At 35.7% G+C, this 27,974-nt stretch overlaps 2 protein-coding genes across 2 annotated transcripts; one reads left to right on the top strand and one right to left on the bottom strand.

Moving 5' to 3' along the window:
* The first annotated feature begins 1 nt into the window (after window position 1).
* On the top strand, window positions 2-10,552 carry trim35-13 (tripartite motif containing 35-13). Its single transcript, XM_073837979.1, has 6 exons — window positions 2-492; window positions 3,021-3,116; window positions 3,209-3,439; window positions 3,525-3,547; window positions 3,651-3,769; window positions 7,553-10,552. The coding sequence occupies exons 1-6, from the start codon at window positions 103-105 to the stop codon at window positions 8,086-8,088; spliced, it is 1,395 nt and encodes a 464-aa protein (XP_073694080.1). The 5' UTR covers window positions 2-102; the 3' UTR covers window positions 8,089-10,552.
* slc27a1a (solute carrier family 27 member 1a) lies at window positions 10,070-27,640 on the bottom strand. Its single transcript, XM_073837972.1, has 13 exons — window positions 27,360-27,640; window positions 27,043-27,210; window positions 24,421-24,815; window positions 24,178-24,342; window positions 18,193-18,262; window positions 18,001-18,092; window positions 17,735-17,844; window positions 15,117-15,326; window positions 14,899-15,025; window positions 14,417-14,554; window positions 12,249-12,413; window positions 12,015-12,161; window positions 10,070-11,789 (listed from the first exon to the last, which is right to left on the bottom strand). The coding sequence occupies exons 2-13, from the start codon at window positions 27,207-27,209 to the stop codon at window positions 11,632-11,634; spliced, it is 1,944 nt and encodes a 647-aa protein (XP_073694073.1). The 5' UTR covers window position 27,210; window positions 27,360-27,640; the 3' UTR covers window positions 10,070-11,631.
* Window positions 27,641-27,974: the final 334 nt, after the last annotated feature.

Here is a 27,974-nt window from a genome sequence, read left to right as displayed (position 1 = left end):
ATACCGGAGCCAATCAGATCTCCCGAGGGTAATCTTAAGCAGGAGGGAGGGCATAGAATCCTCTTGTGACCCAACTCGGGCAATGAAGGGCTCAAAGGAGCGATGGCCACCAAGCAGTCACATCTCGCAGAAGACCTGTCATGCCCCATCTGTGGAAGTATCCTGCAAAAGCCCATAGTGCTTTTTTGCAGGCATCGCTTCTGTAAAGTTTGTTTGGAGAGCCTGTGGAATGGCGGTGGATCATGCGAATGCCCCCTCTGCTGTCAGCCATCATCTATGGGGGAGCTCATAGTAAACACCACGCTTGAGAAGACCTGTGAGGGCTTTCTGGAGCGCTGCAAAAGCGACCCTCTTGCGTGCAAGGAGCATGGTGAGACCTTGTCGCTCTTTTGTTTGGAGGACCTAGAACCCACTTGTAGCAAATGCAAGTCTTCTGCCAACCACAAGGGTCACAGGTTATATCCCTTAAACGAAGCTTCACATGATTGTAAGGTATGTCTACATCTACAGCTACATTGTTTAGATGGAATGTTGATTCCAATCTATAGTTTCAACATTCGTACTGTCAATTCAAGGATTAGAAGAAAAACGAATGACCATTTGGACAACCTCGGATATTGTTATTTATGGATTCATGGCTGGGTTCATTATCAGACTATTAATAGCGGTATGCTAGGATTGAGGCCTCCTGGTAGGACTGAAACCAGATGCCCATGTGCTTAGTTTAGAGTTGATGAAAGAATACACTTGTATCTAAAAAAAAAAAATAGTCTCCTCAAAAGAATCTAAAATCTTTTAAGGTCAAAACCAAGGACGGATTAAGGTTACGAGGCCAGCCGACACTCTGTTCACGCCATGGAGTTAAAAAGGGATACAAGACGTTATTGTATCTTGTTTCACTTTTGGTTTCACTTAAATGTCAGAATTATTATCTCATGATTTTGGCCTGATCTCAGAAGCTAAGCAAGGTTTGGCTTGGTTAGTACTTAATGGGATTAGAAATCCATCCAGGGTGTTTCCCTGCCTACAGCCCAAGATGCTATTGGACAAGCAGTTTGTCCTGAACAGTTGAACTGTTCTTCAGAAAGGTCCTTCAAGTCTTTGTGTATTTGAACCCTTTCCAACAATGACTGTATGATTTTGAGATCCATCTTTTCACACTGAGGACAACTGAGGGACACATGCAACTATTACAGAAGGTTCAAACGCTCACTGATGCTTCAGAAGCACGATGCATTAAGAGCCGGAGGGTGAAAACTTTTTGAATTTGAAGATCAGGGTAAATTTAACTTATTTTTATTTTTTTCTGGGGAACATCTTCGGTAGGGCCAAATAGGATACTTACATGTCCTTCATTCTGTTCAAAAGCCTTACTCTGATCAAAAGTTTTCATTCCTGGTTCTTAATGCATCGTTTTTCCTTCTGGAGCATCAGTGAGTGTTTGAACCTTCTGGAATAGTTGCATATGAGTCCCTCAGTTGTGAAAAAATGGATCTCAACATCATACAGTCATTGCTGGAAAGGGTTCAAATACACAAAAATGCTTTAAAAATCAAAGAATTTTTGGAACCTAAAGAATAAAGAACTGTTCAGGACAAACAATGGACTCATGAACAACTAAAAAGAAAAAAACAGCTGTGGATCGTGCATATAAAGTTTTGAATGGGGTCATTTTCATAAATTCAACTATTAGTTTCTCTTGTGGACTATAAATGTCTTTTATGTGAAATATCTTTTCAGGTCAGTACTAAATAAAAAAATGGACTTTATATGATCCCTATTATATTTTGGTAAAATAATTACCATTTTGCAGATTCTGCAAGGTGTATGTAAACTTTTGACTTTAACTTTATATCTCACAATTATGAACAACTGTACACTCTCAAAAGTACAGGTCTTAAAATGAGGGGGTTTGCAGTGATGCCATAAGAAGATTTAAAGATATAAGCATTCAAAACATACAGTCTCTGACTTCCACTAATATGAATCAACGATTTTGATTTTGACTTCAGCGTCTCATCAAACTTTCAGTCCAATCAAATGCACTCTAGAATCCGAAGCGTCCTGCCACCTACACTATAAATAGACGCTGAAGCTGAGGCAGAAAATCGGTCACTTGTTCACAGAGTTGGTATTTTGTGTGTTTTTGTATGGTGAATGGCACATAGTGCACTATATAGGGGATAGGGAACGATTTAGACAGTGTAAATATGCTTTCCACTGGGGTGAAAGAAGTCGCGCTGTCTCAGGTAAACCGCCAGAACGCGCAGTCGCGCACAGTCTGCTCTGGTCCAGAGACACTATACAAGAACGATAACGATAATTATAAAGATTACATTCTAAAAATCGTTTTAATTTAAGAGAATAGCAGAGTTCACACCAGAACTAACGGTAACGATTTCTTTTTTTAGCTAATGAACGATAAAACACTGCCAGCTAATCGGACTTTTATTCAAATTTAAAGGGCTTGCGCATTTGAATTAGCAGGCAACATTGTAGAGAAGCAAACGGACATTGCACAGCAAACAGAGTTACATAAAACATAAAATTACCTCAGGAATTCAGAGTTTGGACAACATTGTCTTGCCTCCTTTTAAGTTGCAGTAGAAAAGAGTATTGTTTTAACTCCACTATATTTACTACGTTGGAGATCAGATAGTTTACTCTAGATTCACTAGAGTGCTGAGGACATCTACTGGTTCAAGTCGTGTAAATGCAACAAAAAACGAGTAGAAGAAATAAAATATAAATGACACTTTTTTGTCTTTTCGTTTGTGATTTAATGCCAGGGTAATCTAACAAAAAATATGTTATAAATGTACATTAAATTATTTTTAAAAGTCAGCACAGGCTGTGAAAAGGCTCCTTTCTTTTTGTATATGCTGATGCCTTCATATTTTGCTAATTTTTGACAGAAAAGTTCGGGCCTCTCTAAATGAATTAGTAAACAGGTGTGTTGCATTATGGGCGCATATAGTAATTACTAATTCGCTTTGTGTTATCGTTTGTATTCACTCTAGGAGGAACTCAAAAATGCTTTGAAACCACTTCAGGAAAAACTGAAGCTCTTCCGAAATGCGAAACTCACATGTGAGCAAACGATACATCATATTAAGGTATTTTCATTTTGAATTTGCTTTGATAATCAGATGAAGAGAAAATGAATTTTCCACTTCAGAAAAAGTAAATAATAACATTCTCATTACAGAGTCAGGCAGAGAACACAGAGAGGCAGATACGAGAGGAGTTTGAGGCGCTGCATCAGTTCCTGCGAGACGAGGAGGCATCCAGGCTTTCCATGCTCAAGCAAGAGAAGGATCAGAAGAAGCAGATGATGAATGACAAGATTGAAGATTTGGAAAATGACATTACCTCACTTAGCAACATTATAAGAACTGTTGAACAGGAGATGAGATCTCAGGATGTACAATTCCTCAAGGTGAACTTTTCCAAATGACTTAAAAACAACTTGCAATTCACATGTTGCATTTTTAGTAATCTGTTTTTCTTTTTATTTAACCTAGAATTATAAGGACACCATAAAAAGGTATAAATCCTTTATCAATTTCATACAAACCTTTCCATTAAAATAAATATAATTTGCTAGACCTACACCCAGAGTAACTCTTTGTTCTTTGGTGTATTGACAGAACCTGGCGTATTCCTCCGGATCCAGAGATGGTAACAGGTTCACTGCTTGATGTAGCCAAACATCTAGGATCATTAAAGTTTAAAGTCTGGGAAAGAATGTTGGAAATCATTCAATATAGTGAGTATATTCTGACTACCACGTCAACTGCACCTTTTACATTTTTATTTATGTATTTATTAGTCCGTTCATCTCCAGAATAAAAGTTTCCTGATAATTTACTCACCCCTGTCATCCAAGATGTTCATGCCCGTCTTTCTTCAGTCACAAAGAAATTAAGGGATTTTTCAAGCTAGTGCAAGATGAACAGTTGTGGTTAAAAAGTATACACTTTTAAATTTTTATTTATTTATTTAATTTGTAAGAAAATTACTGATTGTTTGGCTAGATAAGACCCTTATTTCTCAGCTGGGATTGTGTAGAGCCTTTTGAAGCTGTACTGCAATTTGGACCTAAAATCTGTTGATCCCAATTGAAGTCCACTATGCAGAAAAATCCTGGAATGTTTTCCTCAAAAATCTTAATTTCTTAGAAAGAAAGAAAGACATGAATGTTGTGTGACATAGGGCTGAGTAAATCATGGAATTTTAATTCTGGAAGTGAACTAATCCTTTAACTAACTTTTATTTCCAAGACTAAACATTAAAATTGCCTTTAGTCTATTGTTATGTGAAAAATAGCTCAATCGCATTTCTGTAATGAAATAAATATCGAAATCAATGCATTTATAGAAGTACATATAAATTGTAAAATATACTTGCATAGTAGTAATATGTAATGAATTCATACATATTTTAATTTGTTTTAAAATCATGCTGATTTTAATAAAAAAGGCATCACTAATGATAATTTGAGGGGGAAAGTGGTTTAATTGTCATGAAAATAATGTCAGTATATCACAATTTAAAATGATCTGTTAATTAAAGATTATTATTTTTCTTTATGTAAAATATACTTTCTTTGGTTGGAATAGCCTGGCCATTTCCTCATGAGACTCTTTTATATTGACTCTGAATAAAAAATAAAAAGGATAATTACAATTTTTTTTTTCCTCACAATTTAGATATTTTTTCTTGCAATTGGGAATTTTACATCTTACAATTCAGATTTTTTTTCTCAAAATTACATGAAACAAACTCAGAATTATGTGATATAAACTTGCAATTTCGAGTTATGAGGTCAGAATTGTGAGACAAATGTAAAATTCTGTGAAATAAACTCGCAATTCCACAAAATAAACTTGCAATTTTGAAAACATCAATATTCCATCAAAACTGGACTTTCAAACTCGCAGTTGTGGGTTTATATCTAACAATTCTGAGAAAAAAGTCAGAATTGCAACATGCAAACTCGCATTTGTGAGAAAGTCAGAATGCAAGTTTTTATCTTTTGACTTTTTTCTCAGAATTGTACATTTATATCACGCAATTTTGAGAAAAGAAAATCTGAATTGTACATTTATGTCTTGCAATTCTGACTTTATAATTTGCAATTGAGAGTTTATATTATACAATTCTGAGAAAAATGTAGAAATTGCGAGATGCAAACTCACATTTGTGAGAAAAACGTCAGAATTGCAAGTTATCTTGAGAGTTTATATCTTATATGTTGCAATTCTGATGTTATTTCTCACAATTGCAAGTTTATATCTCACAGCAAAAACAAAAAACAAAAAATGTCAGAATTGCGAGAAAAAAGCCAGAATTGCAACATGCAAACTCGCATTTGTGAGAATGTCAGAATTGCAGGTTATCTTGTTGAGAGTTTATATCTAAAAAAATGTTATGAATTCATACATAATTAGTTTAAAATCAGGATGATTTTAATGAAAAATGCATCATTAATGATAATTTTAGGGGGAAAGTGGTTTTATTGTCATGAAAATAATGTCAGAATATCACAATTCAAAATGATCTATTAGTTAAAGAATATTATTTTACTTTATGTAAAATATACTTTCTTTGGTTGAAATGACCTGGACATTTCCTCATGAGACTCATTCATTTTATATTGACTCTATCTATCTATGAAAGCTCGTTTCCACCACTGAATAAAAAAAAAGGTAATTGTGACTTTTTATCTCAATTCAGAATTTTTTCTTGCAATTGCGAATTTTACATCTCACAAATCTGACTGGTTTTCCACAAAATTACGATACAAATGCGCAATTCTGAGAAATTAAGTCAGAATTATGTTATATAAACTTGCAATTTTGAGTTACAAAGTCAGAATTGCCAGATAAATTTGAAATTCTGCGAAATAAACAGTTCTGACCCTTTTCTTTATAACATGCAATTGCGAGTTAAGTCAGAATGGTGAGATATAAACTTGCAATTTTGACATTAGTCCCTTTTTCTCATCAAAATGGGACTTTCAAACTTGCAGTTGCGGGTTTGTATCTCACAATTCTGAGAAAATGTCACAATTGCAACATGCAAACTCACATTTGTGAGAAAGTCAGGAATTTTTTTTTCTCAGAATTGTACATTTATATCATGCAATTCTGAGAAAAAAGTGATAATTGTAAATTCTTCTTGCAATTTTTACTTTATAATTTACAATTGAAAGTTTATATCTCACAGTTCTGAGAAAAAATGTAGAGATGCGAACTCGCATTTGTAAGAAAAATGTCAGAATTGCAAGTTATCTTGTTGAGAGTTTATATCTTATGTCACAGTTCTGTTATTTCTTGCAATTGCAAGTTTATAACTCACAATTCTGAGAAAAAAGGTGGTAAGAATTGCGAGATGCAAACTTACATTTGTGAAAAAAGTCAGTATTGCGAGTTTTTAATATCACAATTGACTTTTCCTCAGTTGTGATTTTATATCTCACAATTCTGATGTAATTACTTGCAATTGCAAGTGTATATCTCAAAACTCTGAGAAAAAGTCAGAATTGCAAGTTTGTCTTTATCATTCGCAATTGAGAGTTTATATCTGACAGTTCCTAGAAGTAATGTAGAAATTGTGAGATGCAAACTCGCATTTGTGAGAAAAATGTCCTTGTTGAGAGTTTATATCTTATATGTTGCAATTCTGATGCTATTTCTCGCAATTGCAAGTTTATATCTCACAACTCTGAGAAAAAAGGTAAGAATTGCGAGATGCAAACTCGCATTTGTGAAAAAAAATCAGTATTGCGAGTTTTTATCTCACAATTGACTTTTTTCCTCACTTGTGAGTTTATATCTCACAATTCGGATGTTATTACTCGCAATTGCAAGTGTATATCTCAAAACTCTGAGAAAAAGGCAGAATTGCAAGTTTGTCTTGATCATTCGCATTTGAGAGTTTATATCTGACAGTTCCTAGAAAAAATGTAGAAATTGTGAGATGCAAACTCGCATTTGTGAGAAAAATGTCAGAATTGCAAGTTACCTTGTTGAGAGTTTATATCTTATATGTCGCAATTCTGATGCTATTTCTCACAATTGCAAGTTTATATCTCACAACTCTGAGAAAAAAAGTCAGAATTGCAACTGTATGTAGTTTTTTTTTTTTTTTTTGCGACATTAGAGCCCTCTGCAGTTAAGTGTGTGGCACTGACTATAATAAATAACAATGGACACGTTAAGTACAGCAATCTGCCCTTTTCACCAAATGTACAGGGTCTGTCTAAATACCCACAACTGTGGTCTTTTGTGAGCATGTGCATGCAAGAGGAAGAGTGCAGGTCCCAAGTCTTAAAAATGTCCAAAATGCAAACTAAATCCACACTATTTAGAGTGGTATTTGAGGATTTTATCCCATCTTGACCTATTAGAAGTCACTGTACCAACGAAATGATTTTGAAACTGATATTACTGGGTAAAAAAACTTACATACAGTTGCTTTAAAGGGGACCATTTTGCTTGCTCAGCAACATTAGCATTTTACCTTTCAAACTATTCCTTTCCTGCAGCTCCAGTGACTCTTGATCCAAACACTGCGGCAAGCTGCTTCCTCCTGTCAGAGGATCTGACTACAGTACAGTGCTGTTCCCAGACATTTAAACTCCCAGAAAACCCTGAGCGCTTCGATATAGGTGCAGAGGTGCTGGGCTATGAATGCTTTAGCTCTGGGCGACACAGCTGGGAAGTGGAGGTCAAAAACAACACCTACTGGGTAATTGGAGTTGCAAGCGGATCAATCAGCCGAAAGGGAAAGCACGTGTTGACCCCTGCAGAGGGATTCTGGACCATCAGGCTACGAAACGGAGAATATAAAGCCTGTACTGCCCCATGGTCCCCGCTCACTATGACTAAGGAGCCAGAGGTGGTGAGGATCGTATTGGACATGAACAGGTCCCGGGTGACTTTCTACGACCCACGGGAGAGGACGCCTTTATACACCTACACGGACATCGTCACTTTGAGAGCATTCCCATACTTTTGCAGCGCCTGTAAGGAATACCCATTGAAAGTGCTGCCAGGGTGGGTCTCTATTAAGACAGATTGATGTGAACGGCCCTCTCAGCATTTCTTTTCTCAGCAAGTCTCACCGCTCATGTTACAAGCGTTGCGTGTGGGTGAGCTAGGATGGAAATAACCTTCAGTTCCACTTGTTTTGGATTTTAAAAACCTGATATGGGACCTGGACAGTACGACGGCATTTTAGTGCCCCGAAAAAAAATTAAAAGTAAAATAAAGTCAAAATACTATGAGAATAAAGTCGAAATGTTTTGAGAATAAAGTCGAAATGTTTTGAGAATAAAGTCGAAATGTTTTGAGAATAAAGTCGAAATGTTTTGAGAATAAAGTCGAAATGTGTTGAGAATAAAGTCGAAATGTTTTGAGAATAATATCAAAATATTTGATAATAAAGTCAGTGTTTCAAGAATAAAGTCAAAAGTACGAAAACAGAGCAGAAATGTTTTGAGAATGAAGTCAAAATATATTGAGAATGAAGCTGAAGTATTTCGAGAAAAGTCAAAATAACAAGAATAAAGTAGAAATTACGAGAATTGAGCAGAAATGTTTTGAGAATTAAAGTCAAAATATATTCAATAAAGTCAAAATATATTGAGAATAAAGTTGAAATGTTTTGAGAATGAAGTTGAATTGTTTCGAGAATAAAGTCAAAATATATTGAGAATAAAGTCGAAATTATGAGAATTAAGTCAAAATGTTTTGAGAATAAAGTTGCAATGTTTTGAGAATAAAGTCGAAATGATGAATATGAAGTCAAAATAACGAGAATAAACTCGAAATGTTTAGAGAATAAAGTCCAAATGTTTTTAAAATAAAGTCAACATTCTGAGAATAAAGTTGAAATTTTTCAAGAATAAAATCTACATGTTTTGAGAATAAAGTCAGAATGTTTTGAGAATAAAGTCAAAGTGTTTCACAAATAAAATTGAAATTACGAGAATAAAGTCGAAATGTTTTAAGAATAAAGTCGAAATTACGAGAATAAAGTCGAAATGTTTTGAGAGTAAAGTAGAAATGTTTCAAGAATTTAAATCAAAGAAATTAAAGTTATAATATTTTGAGAGTATAGACTACACATGCAAATGGAATGAATTGAGTTATAATTTTAACTTTATTTTTGAAACATTTAGACTTTAATCTCATAATCTTAGATTTTTTTTTTATTTTTGTATCGTGGCACTAAAACGCCATCGTACTTTCTTTAGTCAAAAAGAAATTTAGGTTTTCAAGGAAAATTTTCAAGAATTTTTCTCCATATATTGGACTTCAATGGGGATCAACAGGTTGAAGGTCCAAATTGCAGCTTCAAAAGGCTCTACTACAGGATCCCAGCCGAGGAATAAGGGTCTTGTCTAGCAAAACGATAGTACATTTTCTAAAAAAAAATTCAAATATATATATACTTTTTAACCTCAAATGCTCATCTGGCACTAGCTCTTTGTCTTATAGTTCGATTCAAAAATTAGGGTAGGGTGAAAAACTCATCTCATTTAGTCCTCCAGCTTCAAAATCGTCCGACATTGTTGTTTTACCTTTTTTTGTAAAGGGCATTTGACCTTCTTTGCATGTTTGCTTTGTAAACACTGGGCCGCCTACATGATCTTTCCAACCTGACTACGTCAAGATATGTAGTCAACATTTGAAGTGGATCAAAAAAGTTCATCAAAGTTGTCCTAAGACAAGAAGGGTTTTTTTTTTTTTTAGAAAATGACAGATTGTTTCACTAGATAAGACCCTTATTCCTCGGCTGGGATCGTGTAGAGCCCTATGAAGCTGTATTGAAACTGCAGTTTGAACCCTCAACCTGTTGTTCCCCATTAAAGTCCACTATATGGAGAAAAATCCTGGAATGTTGGATGACATAGCGGTGGGTGAATTATTAGGTAATATTTATTCTGGAAGTGAACTAATCCTTCAAAATCATAAATGAGGAATGTAGTGAAAATTAAACAAAAAAATTAAACATCAGATCAGGACATTGGAATCAGAAAAGAAGAGTGAAGTAAACATGATTATTTATCAATTTAATCATTCAGAAGTCTGCAGTAAATTAATGCGATTACACAGCTTTAGTTTTCAAAACGTCTTTGTTCACATATCAGTGTCAGGCATTTCATCTTGTCATATCAAACTTGGGTTTAGCTTAAGGAGGTAAAATCTAAGGCACTTTGTTGTGGCTCTTTACAACGATGCCTTCAGCTTTCTAAAAGTCACTTTGGAGTTAGGCATTTTAACATCATTTATGTAGTAAAAATCTCAAGTCTGTTAACACACACTATCGTTATTCATCTTTTCAGGCTCAAAAAGTATTCAACCAACTGGTTTGTAGTGGTTTAAGTCTAGACAGTGGAGTTCATCTCTCATCCTGTTGGCTTCAGTGGTTGCGTTTCTTTTAAACAGGTTAAATTGGGAGTGCACATGTATTTTGTCACCTGTACACTACCTTCAAATTAGAATAACACATTAAAACAATTCTCCCTCACTGTCTCATCTATTGCTTTTCAGATACTCAGTTTGTCTTTGTGAAGACAGCTTGTGCATTCTTAGTAAGCTACCAAATTGAAAAAGAAAAAAAAAAACTGTTCAAAAGCAATACTAATAAAGGATTAGTTCACTTTCATAGTTCACACGCACAGTCGTAAAGAAATTATTTTTTTTTTTTTGAGGAAAAGCTTTCAGGATTTCTCTCTTTATAATGGATATGGATGGCGCCCCGAAGTTTGAACTTCCGAAATGCAGTTTAAATGCACTCAAGGAGGAAGGGTCTTATGTAGCGAAATGATTGGTTATTTTTTTAAATAAATTGACAATATGTACTTTTTAAACCTCAAATGCTCATCTTGTCTCATCTCTGCGCAGCGCATGCGAAGCTTGTGTGATTTGGGTAAATACAGTTAGGGTACGTCTAAAAACTCCCATCTCGTTTTCTTCCCTAACTTCAAAATCGCCTTAGATCTCTGCAAAAGTACCGACATATTGTTTACAAAGTGAACATACAAAAAAACTCAAATGCCCTTTACAAAAAAAAGAAGGTAAAAACAGCACTATAGGACAATTTTGACATTAAAGACATAAACGAGATGGGAGTTTTTAGACATCCCCTAACTGCATTGACCCGGATTCTACTGACTACAGGTTAAAAAGTATATACAATTATTTGAGGTTAAAAAGTATATAAATTGTCAATTTGTTTGGAAAATAACCGATCGTTTCGCTAGGTGAGACCTTTCCTCGGCGGCTGGGATCGTTTAGAGCCTTTTGAAGCTGCATTTAAACTGCATTTCGGAAGTTCAAACTTCAGGGCGTCATCCATATCCATTATAAAGACAGAAATCCTGAAATGTTTTCCTCAAAAAAACATAATTTCTTCACGACTGAGGAAAGAAAGACATGAACATCTTGGATGACAAGGGGGTGAGTACATTATCTGTACAATGTTGTTATGAAAGTGAACTAATCCTTTAAACTAAAAATGTCTAAATACTAGCAGAACAAATCTGAGTGGGTTCTGTTGCATTCTGGTAACACTGTGTGTGGTAACAGGTTAGAAGATGACCTTCTCTTCTTCGTCTCAAAGGGATATCCTGCCTTCTTCCAAAGCATTGTACAGATCCTCGCTCACAAGCTCATAGCAGCCCGCTCTGGAGTTCAGAAAGTAGATCTGGTCAGTTGTGAGCCGTGGATCGTATCCTTCCCTCTGCAACCTGGTCTTCTGAATTTTAAATGTTCCTGTGAATGGTTAAAGTAGGAAATCAGAAAACGACTGTTTTAACAATGTGCTTATCTCCATGGTAGTTGCGTTACTGTCTATGCAGGGTCATAAAGCTCTCGGATTTCATCAAAAATATTTTAATTTGTGTTCTGAAGATGAAGGTCTTATGGATTTGAAACAACACTAACGCTTTAATACATCATCTAGTCCAGGCCGTATGGCATCTGGAGATCTCTCCTCACCTGTGGTATCTACACAAGAGGAGATGCGTAGAAATATTGGCCGTGCGTATGGAGGAAGAGCTTGCTGAATCTTTTTCAGGAAAGAATTACAGTTAAAGTTTCCTGTCGAGTCAGCGATGGCAGCCATTCCAGCCTTTCCCTCCACACCTATACAAACAAACACAGACACACTGTATATGAGGATATCTGACGTATACACTTCTTTTTAACTTTAGGACAAAACTAGCTTCTCACCAGGTACGTTTACTCCAAACACCGCTACATCAGTTTGTCCCAACAGGCTGCTCAGGGTTCCCTCCACTTCAGTAGTGGACACGTTCTCACCTTTCCAACGAAACGTGTCACCACTGCGGTCCCGGAAGTACATGTATCCAAACTCGTCCATAACTAAAACATCACCTGTAAGACACCATACCAACAAAATATGTTAAATACTAGGTAGTGCAACATATACATTAGTCTATATGTGACCCTGGACCACAAAACCAGTCTTAAGTAGCATGGAAATATTTGTAGCAATAGTCAAAAATACATTGTGTGGGTCACAAGAATCGATTTTTCTTTTATGCCAAAAATCATGAGGATATTAAGTAAAGATCATGTTCCTTGAAGATATTTTGTAAATTTCCTACCGTAAATATATCAAAACTTAATTTTTGATTAGTAATATGCATTGCTAAGAACTTTATTTGGACAACTTTGAAGGCGATTTTCTTAATATTTACATTTTTTTTGCTCACTCAGATTCTAGATTTTCAAATAGTTGTATCCTAACAAACCACACATCAATTGAAAGCTTATTTATTCAGCAGTCATACATTGACTGGTCTTTTGACTGGTTTGGTGGTCCAGGGTCACATATATATACCTCATACTTAAAGTTCCTAGAGAAACAGTTTGTAGCCAAAAGTTCAAAATATATTAAACTAGAAGACCTTTGAAGGTGTTGAAGAAAAATACCCTTTTTTGACTAAGAAGAACATAAAAAGTAGACCTGTTGAGTTCTGGAATGACGTTTTAAGGGTGATGTGACAAACATTTAGGTCAACCAATCATGTATGCGGTTGCTTTCCTGCCAGAAGTATAAATACCTAGTTACCTGGTTGTTAACGTAACTGATGATATCACAGAGTTATACAACTTGGAGTTATATGACTTGGCACAAGCTGATTGGTTCATGTTGCATTCGCAACCAATGAGCTTACAGCTTGCAGCTTTTTAAATGGCTGGTAGCATTTCGCAGCGCGCTTTCAGAGTTCCCCTGAAACCCTCCATCTTCCCCAGCTCCACCTGTATAGATCTGCTACAGGTTATTTTATGCTATTTGTGCAGCAGCAGTATGTCTTAAATACTCACAGAACCGTCATATACTTTTGCAGTAGCAAGTTCTGTACTTGCTTGCAGCAGCAGCAGCAGCAACAGCAATAGTCTACAACAATAACCAACAGCAGCAGCAATTCAGCAGCAGCAGTGTAGCAGATCTATTCCACCAAGACCAAATTCAGTAACATTGTCATATCCATTACCATGCTAAACTTTTCTGAGAGTTGTCATAACAGAAATAGCCATATGAAGGACATAATGGATCTTTGGAAGTGTCATGGAAGTTTCAAGCCATTTTGGCAAAAACTGTGATGAATTTGGCACACAGACCGAAGCTTGATGATAATCGGACTTCCAGCAGGGCAATTATGCTAAACTATACATCCAAATCCACTGAAGCTTGGTTCAGGGATCGGTTGTAGAATGTTCACAAATGATGCATCAATGCAACAGATATAGTCTTCTCAGAATTCAGATTTTTATATGTGACCCTGGACCACGAAACCAATCATAAGGGTAAATTTTTTTAAATTGAGATGTATACGTCATCTGAAAGCTGAATAGATATATGGTTTGGCCGAGATAGAACTATTTGAAAATCTGGAATCTGAGGCTGAGGGTGAAAAAAATCAAAATAGTGAGAAAATGTCATTTAAAGTTGTCCAAATGAAGTTCTTAGCAATGCATATTACTAATCAAAAAGTCTTGACATATTTAGTAAATTTACAAAATATCTTCATGGAACATGATCTTTACTTAACATCCTAAAGATTTTTGGCATAAAAGAAAAATCTATAAATTTGACCCATACAATGTGTTTTTGGCTATTGCTACAAATATACTCATGCTACTTATGACTGGTTTTGTGGTCCAGGGTCACATATTCTAATTTTTATATAGTTTTCAAAGACTTTGAGGTATCTCTAAATATTGTTTAAAAATGTTCAGAATGTCACATCGTATTAGCATATATACATTTACATTCCTATTTTTCATTTCCCCTTCTACAGCGTTTAACTTTCACACTGTTAGAAACTTTTAGACACTGGCACTTCTTTTGCAGTTTGTTAAAGTTGCACCTGACAGATACGCAGAGTCGTTTTTCTTGAATACGTTGTAGGCGATCTTTTTCCTGGTGGCATCTTGACTAGCGTACCCGTCAAACCGACGCAGAGGATCCTCCTGATTAATTCTTCCCACCAACAACCCAGGCTCTCCTGTGAGTGAAAGTCAATACATGAAAAGAAAAACCCATGATGAGAGCACAAAAGAAGTCTGTGGGAGGAAAAGGACTATTGATTATTTTGTAAATTGTTTCAGTCACAGTCAAATTTAAACCATTTAAATTAAATGCCATTTGGAGAAAAAATTAATGCCATTTAAGTTGATGTTTTATATAACATAGTGACATTAATACATTTTAAAGTGTCCAAATCCGTTCTGAGGCCACCATATATCAGACTTCTATTAGAAAGATTAGACCTAAAATTATACAAAACCTACTTAATTAACATATGTTCAGGAAACATATAAATCAAAGAGTTCTTGGCTGTGAACGCACCAGGTTGGCAGCGCACACACAGTCCCTGCTTGTCCCGAACCAGTTCCATGGTTTCCTCATTCACTTTCACCAGTCGGATGGGGTACACGTTTGGCAAAATGCGACTGTTAAACCCACAAGCTCCAACCTGCAGTGTTGAGAGAGCGTTTTTACCATTCTGTCACCTGTTACAACTGATAATTGGATATTTACATTATCAGAACAACACAATACTTGACCTTGCCATCCATATTGGCAATGCTGCAGTTGCACTCGGTGGCTCCATAGAACTCGCCGATTTGTTTAACTCCGAAACGCTCCATAAAAGCCTCCCACACGCTCGGCCGCAGCCCATTTCCCACAGCTAAACGCACACGGTGCTGTCGCTCAGAGGGGCGCACGGGCTGAGACAGCAAGTAACGGCAAATCTCGCCAATGTACTGCACAACCTGCAAGAAAAGAAGAAAAACAAAGTGTTGTGAAAGTACGAACTATCTATTTTTATATGAACTTTTTTTATTGCTCAATTTAATCATATAATTGGGGGCTCGTCCGGGATTGGGGTCATACTTATAAATGAATCTACAGTTGAGGTCAAAAGTTTACTTATTTTATCAAAATCAGAGACATAAGAAAAATGTACACATCTTCATTCTGTTCAAAGGTTTTCACCCCCAGGCTCTTAATGCATTGTGTTCCTTCTGGAGCATCAGTGAGTGTTTAAACCTTCTGTAATAGTTGCCTACGAGTCCCTCAGTTGTCCTCAGAGTGAAAAGATGTATCTTTAAATCATACAGTTATTGTTGGAAGGGGTTCAAATACACAAACATTCTGAAAAACCAAAGCATTTGTGGGACCTGAAAGATTTTTCTAAAGAACAATGTGCAGTTTAACTGTTCAGGACAAACAAGAACAACTATCACTAAACAAAGCAAAAAAAAAAAAAAAAAAGTTGCACTTTTACAGTACGTGTATTTATATGTACTTACACTGTACCTACCTAAGAAAGTTCTGGTAATATAAGGTTTAGGGATAGGTTCAGGGTTATTACCTAGTTATTACCTAATTATTGTAATTAGTATACTAATTACATAGTATGTACATGAGGAACAGGACTGTAAAATAAAGTGCTACCGAAAACAAAGCTGTGGATCATTCAAGCAACAACACAGAATTAAGAACCAAGCATATGAACTTTTAAACGGGGTCCTTTTATTATAAATTCAACTATTATTTTCTTTTGTGGACTATGTAAACGTCTTTTGAGTGAAATATCTTATTCAGGACAGCTTTGTATGATCCCTTTTATTTTGGTAAAATAATTATAATTTTTCAGATTCCTCAAGGTGTATGTCAACTTTTGACCTCTACTGTATTATTTAAAAGAATATTAAAAATGCAATTAATTCAAACAATGACTTATCAAGTTTTTATATGTTGAATTCCTATTTTACAATACATTTTGATATTTTTTGAGGGCATTATTTCAAATTAATGTCAGGTTCATATCTCCCTCCCACCAGCTCAGGTCTCTAAATGCAATTAGGCAAATTCTCCAATATCCAAAACCCCTCACCCTCTCTGTTTCTCTCTGGTGGAATGAGCTACCAACCTCCACCCGAACTGCTGAGGCCATCACATTCTTTAAAAAGCAGCTGAAGACACACCTCTTCCACAAGCACTTAACCACTCCAACTCTTAAACTCTAAAACCAATGCACTCAATGAACCTGGCATTGAATATTATGAATATTGTTAGCTCCATAAATACAATTAAGACTCTGGACCACAAAACCAGTCATAAGTAGCACTGGTATATTTGTGGCAATTGCCAACAATACACTGTATGGGTCAAAATATATATTTTTTCTTTTAGGCCAAAAATATAGGATATTAAGTAAATATCATGTTCCATGAAAATTGTGTATTATGAAATTATGTAAATTTCTTAACATTAATATATCAAAACTTAATTTTTGATTAGTAATATGCATGGTTGAGAACTTAATTTGGACAACTTTAAAAGTGATTTTCTTCAAAGTGATTTTTTGCATCCTCAGATTCCAGATTTTCAAATAGCTGTATCTCAGCCAAATACTGTCCTATCCTAACAAACCATACTGACTAGTTTTGTGGTCCAGAGTCACAAATGTAAATAACCAACAACCATGACTATAACATAACTACTGTTATAATGTGAAAAGATAACCAACCAGATAACTAATTTCACATAGACGACCCTTGGTGACCACCAAACATCAGCATGTCTCTTAAAATATAAAATAAATATCATTTTATTTCAGCATTTAGTTCAGCATCAGATGGTATACACCCAAGAAAACTTGTAATTTGTATGATTCAAAAATGAAAATTTTTTTTGAAAAAAGATGTGCTAAAGTATTTAAGGTGTAAGAAAAAGATGAATTACACATTAAAGTAAATCTTTTAAAAAAGCCGTGGGCACAGTTATTTTGGGCCTGACCTTTTTGAAACTGCATTTGTATGAGTTTCAAATTACACGTCAAATTACTGGTATGCGCGGTATTATTTAACGCCAAAAAAAGCACATCTTAAAGCTGGTGGTAATTTGCGCTGATCTTGATAAATTGCACTGGTCATTATGGAAATGATCTGGCTGTGTCTGTATTCTTTATTATGCATACTTCCAGCAAATCACACCAGAATGTTTCTCTTTTCCATCAGTGCTTTTATGGAATTGTGCACTAACGCTAATTTGCCCTGTTTAGTAAATCTGACCCAATATGTGACTAGCCCAAAGATTACAAATGTTCAAAATGATGTCTTATAATCTTGGGCATTCTTACTTGCCATTAATAACCAAAGAATAGGTGACTTACAGTGCAGTTATGTTTGATGCAGTCTTCCCAGAAGCGACTTGCAGAGAACTTCTTCTTGACTACCACAGTTATGCCGTGAATCAGACATTGACCCACCCCCATAATATTACCTGTAAGAGTCAATTCAACAGATGTACAACATGTAAAATACGCAGCAACCAACAGCTTCAGGCAGCTTATGGCATATTCACAGTAAGACAAGATGCCTATAATGTTGGGCAGCTGATCTGGAGAAACATATCTGTGATATTCACAGCATACAGTACCTGCTGAATGGTAGAGGGGTAAGCAGTCATAGATAATGTCGTCTGGCCGCATTCGAAAAGAATGGTACCCGAAAGCAGCAATCCTGTAATATCTAGAAAATAGAAACAATTTATAAAAGCTCATTTTAAAAATGATCCTCAAATTGCTTCTGTTTGAGAATCATTTATGTGATATGGCTGCGAGCAAGTTACCGACTGTGCACCACTATAGCAGCTTTAGGGAGTCCTGTGGTGCCAGAAGTGTAGATATAGAACAAACGATCTGTGAGGGAAAAGGAAAAAAATTTGCAAAATGAATAAATGCAGATGTAATGTAAATGTAAAACTAGAATAATACATGGGTGATGCTTGGACTACTAGTTTACTGCTAACTGTCTAGTGTGCAGGATATACAGCTTACTATGTTTAAAAAGTAAACATAATAAAGTATGAAATTATGAACATTTCATAATATATTTGCTGAATCCAGTAAGTTTCATCCTTTTATAATTACAGAATTCAGTAGGTCAACATGTCTTAAATATTAGCAGACTGGCTAAATAAGTTAATAGAAAATGCAACTGATATGACCTTTAGGTAAAAATTGATGCGCACACTACTGTTCTTTTGAATGATCTATTCATTAAAGAAATCAGTATCATGGTTTCCACAAAAATATGAAGCAGCACAACTGTAAAGAAATATTTCTTGAGGAACAAATCAGCATATTAGAATGATTTCTGAAGGATCATGTGACACTAAACATTGACTTTTACTAAACTTACAATCATAATATCATCTTTTGAGTATCAAAAAATAGTATTTCCAATCATGAAATTTCACTGCTACTAGTATCAACTACTGAAATTTGCTACTGTAATATACCTAGTGCACAATTTACATTTTGATACTAAACAAAGTGCAATTATGCTATTTTTAAATTAGACATTTATAGACATTTTTAAATTCAAAAACATTGTAATATTGTGCTATTCTGAGATTTTTCAGATTTTGAAACAAACATTCTAAAATTATGCTATTTTGGCATTCAAATATTTCTGTCGCTTGTCTTCAATCAGATTATCGTCTTGTATCATCAAAAGAGCTCTTGACAGAATTAAGGACCACTTGACAGATCGCCATCACTTCACACGAGTGGATACATTTATTTGAGCTAATAGATCTCTGTGACTTGCAAATTAAAAATCGAATTAATATGCTACTCAAAGTTGTGAGTGATTCAGGGCTAATACGCAAAGAAACCAATTCCACTGCCAGCAGCATATTCTGCAGTGTACTTATAACCACTTGTGTAATAGATGTAATCCATCATATTTGGTAATGAATAGAGGGCAAATGCAGTCTTGGAGAACTGGAGTACTTATTGGAAGGGAGGACATCAAAAATAAACTTTACATACTAACAAATGACAATAAACACAACTAGCCACCAGGATAAACAGACAGCGTTTATCAATCATTCGAATACTGTATGTCCACCCTATAAAAATTAAACTAATCGTCCATAAAAACTTTAATAATGGCCCACAACAGAATGTTTTGCTACAAAACTGCAGCAGCAGACATCGTAAAAGCACAAGACATGAAATAAATGTAACACTCCAGTGCGCTGATGGTCAAGGTAATGTGCACATAAAAACGCTAATAATGCCACCTGATTCATCCATCAGACGGTTCATTCGACTCCTCCTTAAATGAACCTCTACAGCACGAGTGTCAAACTCATTTGAACTGTGTAGGCTGCTTTTATAAATGGTTAAAACTTGATGTTCCCATAGGATAAAAAGATTTTGATTTTAGGGTTTACATGCAAAAGAAAAAACTTCTGCTCTTCTGTAGCTAAAAAAAAGAATATTATGAATACATTATACTAATTTACAAGGGTTATGAATTGATTTGTTTAAAATTATTATTTTGTTCCTCTTATCCACCTTTTTTCACCCGCTCTTACGTGAAGAAAAAGTAGATAATATTGGTACATCAAAAGCAGTCCTAATTTTAAAATAAATGGCCTTTTCACCTTTTTTTTTGACTCTTTGGTTTGAATAAATGCTTTCATACAGCTCCAGTCAATTGCTTCAAAGTTATTTGAACATAATTGACATACTATTGTAGTTTTTGTTAATATTTTGAATTGGATTTGAATTGACATTTTCTGTTTACACTTTCTTTTTACAGTAGTTCAAGTATTAGTAATTCTTTTGTGGGGGGTGTCTATATATTTTTAATTATTTTAGTATTTATTTTCAGGAGTTTTTTTTACTTCAACTAAACGAAAACGTGAAATGTCTTTTTTTTTTCCTTTTTAATGTTTTATTCCAAGTAATAAAAATGTTTTAGTTACAATAATAACCTTTGAAACCCTTATGAGAGTAGTGTTCTTTGATTGCTTTATATAATTTAATCCCAATTTGATTATTCGTTGTTGTTCTGCTTCTGAAAGGAACAATGTGAACATGACTATTCAGTCAAAAAATAATCAAAAATAAACGGTTCTGAGACAGAACAGCTGGCTACATTAGTACTTACATATCAAAGCTATTTATCACAGATCAGGCATTATAATTAACATGCAGCATTACAGTCCCATTTTTCACTAAAAGCGTGTTGTGACTGAAATAATTATGCCTACTGACAATCAGCAACATCGCTAAAAATAAACAGCCACTTCCTAAATGTTAAGTACGCAAAGACAATGTTCTTCCACAAATCAAAACTGCACAGCATTTGGAAAAGAAATCTAAATCTTTTTTTATTCCAAGTGTTCCTGTTGTGGTAATTCTTCCTTCACAAACGTGCAAGAGACAAAGATGCATTGATCTGTTTCTCTGCAGGCTGTCTTGTGCTAATGTATTCATCTCTATTATGCAATTAAATCCTGGTAGTAGTAGAAAACGAGTCATTTGGCAGCTTGGTTTCAATAAAAGCTGTTTTTGGACTAACAAATCAAAATTTGGACTAGCAAATTTTGAGTTACTTGCGATCTTTGATTTGAACTAAAATCTGTAGGGCTGCTCTTGACTAAAGATTTGTCTGGTCAAGTAGTAGTCCTTCATTTTAGCATTAGTCGACTATTAGTCACACATTCATTAATAAACCATATAAATCATAATAATGCCACAGTGCACCAGCTGATATAACAATTACATATGTGTCAGGAAAAAACAGCAAGTATGCACCTGTATGCATGTTTCATATGGATTACATAATCTGAGAATATTTGTTTCTATTTAAATTGGTTACTTTAAAAGTAGACATTTCACTCTCTAAAGATAGACTTTTCATGTCTATAAGGCAAGTATATACAGAGTTTCAAAGTTTTGCGGCACAAAGCGCATCCTGTTTGCTTTAATTATTTTACAAAAGCGCAACGTTTCGTTGTTATTCTGAGTGCACATAAATAAACGTCTATACAGATTCAAAAAATGCATTTCTTTTATCTATATGACCAAAAATGATGGAGTATTTTAAGAGCAAGTGACCGCACCGGCGCCTCCATCTGTCATACAGGGTCGTTTAGTTTCCACACTCACACAGACACTTGAATAGCGCACATTTTTCTAGTTTAACTTTTGATTGAGTGGCCATGTAAAGTTGCTACTACTTAAATATTTCAGATGAAAAGCCATATTTTAGGTCAGTGAATGATAGGTGAGCATTTGGATGTCCTGCCCGATGCACTACATTACTTACATCTACTTACTGTGGATTTTTTTTTCTGCGACTAAGTGACTAATAACATTTTTGTTGACCAAGCCTCTTCTCATCGACTAATGGTTTGTAGACTATTAGGGGCAGCCCTAGTTTCACGTAGCCAGACCTTCAGACTGACGGCTGAAGGTCTGGAATTCATGGCAGCTTTCATTGGCCAAGGCCCGCCCATAAGACCGTTTGACCGACATGTCAAACAACCAATCACAGTTCGTTTCGTTCAGCGTCACGATTCGGTGCGTGGAAATGCCCCCACAACAACAGACTGGCGTGCAACAAGTCAGTCAATGAAATAACCAGCACTGAAAGTTAAATAAGAAGAGGAGAACCAACAGTAAGTCAGTAATTTGTTAGTCTCGGGTAGCCAGACCTTCAGACTGACGGCTGAAGGTCTGGAATTCATGGCAGCTTTCATTGGCCAAGGCCCGCCCATAAGACCGTTTGACCGACATGTCAAACAACCAATCACAGTTCGTTTCGTTCAGCGTCACGTTTCTGTGCGTGGAAATGCCCCCACAACAACAGACTAGTGTTGCTTTCGTCAACGAAAAACATGACTAAATATGGTCGTCAACGAACCTTTATCACATGACGAAAACGAGACGAAACGAAACGAAAATGCTGGTCATGTGACGATGACTATAACAAAATGTATAATGCAATATCTTTGACGAAAAAAAACGAGACTAAATGTGATTTACAAAATAAAAACTATGCTAAAATGTCTCTTCATTTTCGGCGACGAAAACGAGACGAAACGAAATGTTATAACGTTTGATGTGCGCATGCCCAGTAGCCAGAGCCCTTCTAGCCTAAACCGCAGGCGACGTCACTTTCTCAAGCCGCACTCGCGGCTACAAACAAAGTTAGGTTTGACACAGAGAAAGGGACCGATGGCTGGTCAGCTGTGGTTCGTCTTTGGGAGAAAAAGAAGAAACGACTCATACATTTTTTCATACTTTTTAGTAGTGATGGGAAAATTTAGCTTTCCAGCACCAAAGCGTTCCCCTCAACTGGATCTAAAAAGCTTCATTACTCGAAGCTTTTCAACACGTTGCACACTAATGGCATCTTGTGTCAAAGGTGGAAAAAGTTTATTTTGCGTCCCAGATGTCATAGCGATTTTTGGACGGTTTCATAAAATGAATCAATGTGTGCTACGAAAACCATAAGAAATATTTTACTTACACAAATTAATTAATTGGTAAATAAACTTATAAAAGTACAAGCATGATTTGCGTAGCCATAGAGGATCAAATAAATTAAGGATATTGTTAAATTGACTAATATTATTAGAAGTGCTTTTGAAGCGGGAATTACTAGACAACGAACATGCACGCACAAAACTACCCCTACATATTTATTCGTATTATGATTTATTCTTAATAAAGAAGTGAATGACACTTGAATCCTGTGCAAGGGGTTCGTGTTATTTGAATCAGAATACGAAGCAGTCAGTATTTATTTTATTTCAACTTATGTGTGTGTACTTCTAACATGTTTGGTAGGTAAAATAAATGTTGTAATTTTCCAAATCAGAGCAACTTCCATGTCTGGAATGGATGTATTCTATAAGGTAAGGTTGAAATGGGTTTGGCTAAAAGAAAACATTGGTTTCATCTATACTTCTACTTCTACTATTTTGACTGGGTTAAATAAAATTGCATTACTATAAATAGACTAAAATACAGTTTTCATTGACAAAAAAATTGACTAAATGTCATCAGTTTTCGTCGACTAGAACTAGACTAAAATGTCATCAGTTTTCGTCGACTAAAACTAGACGAAAATAGTCATGGGTAATTCTGACTAAAATAAGACTAAAATGCTCAGACTTTTGGTCGACTAAAACTTGACTAGACTAAAAATAATATGAATGTGACTAAAACTAATAAAAACTAAAATGACAGCTTCACACAAAGACTAGACTAAAACTAAAATTAAAATCGCCCGCCAAAAACAACACTACAACAGACTGGCGTGCAACAAGTCAGTCATTGAAATAACCAGCATTGAAAGTTAACGAAGAAGAGGGAGAACAAGCAGTAAGTCAGTAATTTGTTTGCGAACGTCGCAAATGTGTATAACAACGGCGTCTGCATAAGCACCTTTTAGCAAAACGCCGAGTAAATCAGTCTGCGCTTTGTTTCCTGGCGGACCGAAAATAAACGCGATGCTCGCGTCTCCCGGAAATCCGATCAAATTCAACTAATCAGATGACGACTTCGACATTCCTGAAGTATTTCCAGTTAAGTGTACCATATGCATCAGACGTTTAGCCAACGTTCCGTGGGTGTGACGTCTGAGGCTGAGACTAGGGCAGCCCTAATCAATTGCCCTTATCAATTCATCAAACAGAATGAATGAAAATCATTCCAGACTCCTCCACAAGCCGTATCTGACCCATAATCTGTGTGTTTGACAACTTTGCTCTACAGCTAAATCTTTGCAATATTGTAAATCTCACCGTTGAAGCCCTTTGACACAATACAGGGTGGTGGGTGTCGAGGGGTAGATGCCAGAATGGAGTCAAGGGGGTGACATTTCAGAATGGCCATCTGGTCTGGTCTGAGGTCTCCAGTGCTGAACCGCACCATACTCTCACTCAAAGAGGAGCTCACTTCAGACACGGCTATATTCACAAAGAGAGACGTGCGATTAATTAGTTGCATGATCCAGGTAAAAATGAAAGACAAGGTCATAGGCTCACCATCTGCTAGCTCTGCTCCGAAAACAAGTGCTCGGGATGCTGACACACCCACACAGTGCAGAAGCGAATCCCGTCGGAGGTTGAAGTTGATGAGTGCAGCTTCCACACCTACTTTGGCCAGGCCGAGCCAAAGCGCCACTTGGAGCGGCCGGCTCTCCATGAATAGCGCCACCACATCTCCTGAAGTCCAGCCTTGGCTCAGTGCCCAGTGGGCCACAGCGTTGGAGATCTGATCTAACTGGGAGAAAGTCCATGTTTCCCCAGTGGCTTCATACACAAGTGCAGGCTTGTCTGGGTGCTTAGCCACAGTTTTGGCAAAAATAGAGGGTATGGTGTTTCGGTTACGAATATGATGCCATAGTGCCAGTTTAACCCTCAGTAGCACATAAAGACCACTGATGGACAAAAGGAGGAGAAATTAGTTAGACATTTAAGCTGCTATTCATGTGTATAATAATTTTTACATCTTTCACAGCTGTCATTTGAGTATTCAAAGACATTGTTAATAAGTGATATTAAAGGTTCTGTCACATTTAACTTCCTTTGGCAAATTTACGTGGATGAAATCCAGTCATTTCAATAGGAATCCAAACAACTGAGAATTTTGATTTGCCCAAACATATTTCACAACGGGTTCAACAGGATTATGTTAATGTGACCGTTCTTTGGTTTCATAATCAAATGTGCAGACAAAACAGACATTGCGACAGAAGGAGAAAGTTATTATGCATTATAATAGGAAAATAAATGGGTTTGTGATATTTTGATCACATACCGACATCAAATTTGACATTGAAATTTCATGGAAAAAAAGGGAAGTACACTGCCGTTCAAAAGATTCAGAAAGAATCAGAAAGATTTTTTTAAAGAAAGCCTTTTTTCTGCTCATCAAGACTGTCTTTATTTGATTAAAAATACAGAAAAAAAGTAATATTGTGAAATATTATTGCAATTTAAAATAGTGTTTTTTTATCTTAATATATTTTATGTGAGATGCAAAGTTAAATTTTCAGCATCATTATGCCACAGTTGTGCTGCTTAATACATATATATATATATTTGAATATGTGATACTTTTTTAGGATTCTCTGATAAATAAAATGTTAACAAGAACAGCATTTATTTAAAATATAAACCTTTTCTAACAATATGCAGTAGCGTTCAAAGTTTAGGGTCAGTAATTTTTTCTTCCTTTTTTGTTTGAAAAAATGTTATACTTTTATTTAGTAAGGGTGTGTTAAAAAAAGTGATAGTAAAGACTTTCTGAATAAATGCTGCTCTTTTTAACTTTTTATTTATCAAAGAATCCTGAAAAAAAGTACCACAGGTTCTAAAAAAGTATTAAGCAGAACTTAAGCAGCCATTTCCAACAATGATAATAAATCAGCATATTAGAATGATTTCTGAAGAATCAAGTGACACTGAAGTCAGGAGTAATGGCTGAAAAATCATATAGAAAAATCAGCTTTGCATTAAAGAAATAAATTATATTTTAAAGTAATTCTGCCGTTTCCATCACTAAATAAAAAATAAAAAAGGTAACTGCGACTTTTTACTTCACAATTCTGACCGTTTTTCTAAGGACTGCATAATACAAACTCGCAATTCTGACTTTTTTTTCGAGATATAACTCGCAATCACATGTTATAAAGTCAGAATTGCGAGTTATAAAGTCACAATTTTGACTTTTTTTTCAGTCCAACTTTAAAGGGGGAAAAAAAAGTTTATATCTCACAATTCTGACTTAATAACTCGCAATTACATGTTATACAGTCAGAATTTTAAATGATAAACTCGCAAATCTGAGAAAGGAGTCACAACCGCGAGATATTTATGTCTCGCAATTATGACTTTATAACTCGCAATTGCTAATTTTTTTAGTTTTAGAAAAAGTCAGAAAAGTGAGATAAAAAGTCACAATTACTAAAGCTTCTCTTATTTTTATTCAGTGGCAGAAACGGGCTTCCATTAGACATTTTAAATTGCAATGATACATTTAATAACATTACTTTTTTTCTGTATTTGTGATCAAATTAATGCAACTTTGATGAACATAAGAGACTTCTTTAAAAAACATAACAAATCTTACCGATCCCAAACTTTTGAGCAACAATGTACAGGTTTGAAAGATGATGAGTAAATTATGATGGCATTCTTCTTTTCCTTTGGTAAACAATTCCTTAAAGTTGCAATGAATCAGAAGTAGCAAGTCAATTGACAGATATTTTCTTCAATATTGTGATGTGCATCAGAGTACAATGCATTATCGAACAGAAAAACAATACAGGGTGGAGACTTTGGTGCTGCATAAGCCACAATATAAGATAAATAAAATGCATTTAGAAAATAGAGTCAATTTCCATTTTATGACAACTTTTGCTGAAAACCCCCCCAGCTAAAACAAGCCTATGCTAGTTGGCTGGTCTTAGCTGGTTTAAGCTGGTCTGCCAGCCTGGTCAAGCTGGTCTTATCTGACCAGTTAAGACAGCTAAAAAAAGTGGTTACAACCCCTATAACCAGCAACGACCAAGCTGGAAGACCAGATAAAACTATGCAACTAGCTTAGGCTGTTTGGGCAGAATGTGTTGTTGATGTGACATCCAAAAAATATCAGTCACTCACTTGATGTCCCTTTTAGCCGTACGAATCGCCACATACAGGTACCGCCAGCCTCCAGTTCCTAAGTAAACACCCAAACCTGCTGCCAGGCTCCAGGACCAGGATGCCCCAAACAGACGGAGCAGGCCCAGGGAACCCAAGGACAGGGAGCCCCTCGCCACATAGTGCATCCTGAAACAGGTACATGCATCACTTTTCAATCACAAACACAGCAGCTAAGTAAAGTCTTCACTCTGGTATTCAGACAACATGTGTGAAACACTATCTGCTGATTGTTTACGGAGGTATCATAAAGTAATAAAACGGTCATAAGAACTTACCTATGGTAGACAGATGTACAGTTCAGCCAGTTCTGATCTGTCAAGACATGGGACGACCTTGCTGTGCAGTTAGAGGTTGACTGACCACAGTTATGTCCAAACTATTGACCCCTATAAAAATAACACGAGCGACCAAGAAACACAGAAAGCGTGATAAGTTGTTACGATAGTCTGTTATAGTCAGAAGTACACTATTCAGTAAGTATCTTCACTTCATGTGCAGCAGCCTTTTGACAAACTATGTGTTTACTAACATCCACTGACTGTTGGGAGCAACACGAAGCCGGAGTTAGTGAGAAAGCGTTTCAAAATGGCTGAAAGGGAGAGGGTGTTTTCACAATAAAAGCGTGGAACTCTTCGTGTTATTAATAAACTGTTAAAATGAATTGAGAGTTCGTTTTGTATGATGTTATTTACCATTTTATTTCCGTACTCAAACAACGTAACACACGCGACATTTTTAAACTTAAGGGGAAAAAATAGTCATGTAATTTTTTTAATCAACAGAATGCATGTATATGAACAGTAGACATCTCAGTAACGTTTATGCACAAACTTTTGTGTGACAGTAAATAACAGGTTCAGCGCTAAAAAGTACCAAAGTTGTAAATATAA

Source organism: Garra rufa, chromosome 1, assembly GCF_049309525.1.
Source record: "Garra rufa chromosome 1, GarRuf1.0, whole genome shotgun sequence".
Classification (NCBI taxonomy): domain Eukaryota; kingdom Metazoa; phylum Chordata; class Actinopteri; order Cypriniformes; family Cyprinidae; genus Garra; species Garra rufa.
The sequence above is the reverse complement of the archived record's forward strand: the minus strand, read 5'-3'. Positions and strand labels throughout refer to the sequence as shown.

What these genes read in the sequence shown, in the direction of transcription:
- slc27a1a (XM_073837972.1), bottom strand. Translation starts at nt 27,209, where the DNA reads ATGCACTATGTGGCGAGGGGCTCCCTGTCCTTGGGTTCCCTGGGCCTG. An exon ending in ACGGCTAAAAGGGACATCAA is followed by an intron (nt 24,816 to 27,042) that starts GTGAGTGACTGA and finishes TTTGTCCATCAG; the next exon opens with TGGTCTTTATGTGCTACTGA. An exon ending in CGACTCTGCGTATCTGTCAG is followed by an intron (nt 12,414 to 14,416) that starts GTGCAACTTTAA and finishes GGTGTCTTACAG; the next exon opens with GTGATGTTTTAGTTATGGAC.
- trim35-13 (XM_073837979.1), top strand. Translation starts at nt 103, where the DNA reads ATGGCCACCAAGCAGTCACATCTCGCAGAAGACCTGTCATGCCCCATC. An exon ending in AAGCTTCACATGATTGTAAG is followed by an intron (nt 493 to 3,020) that starts GTATGTCTACAT and finishes TATTCACTCTAG; the next exon opens with GAGGAACTCAAAAATGCTTT. An exon ending in AGGATGTACAATTCCTCAAG is followed by an intron (nt 3,440 to 3,524) that starts GTGAACTTTTCC and finishes TATTTAACCTAG; the next exon opens with AATTATAAGGACACCATAAA.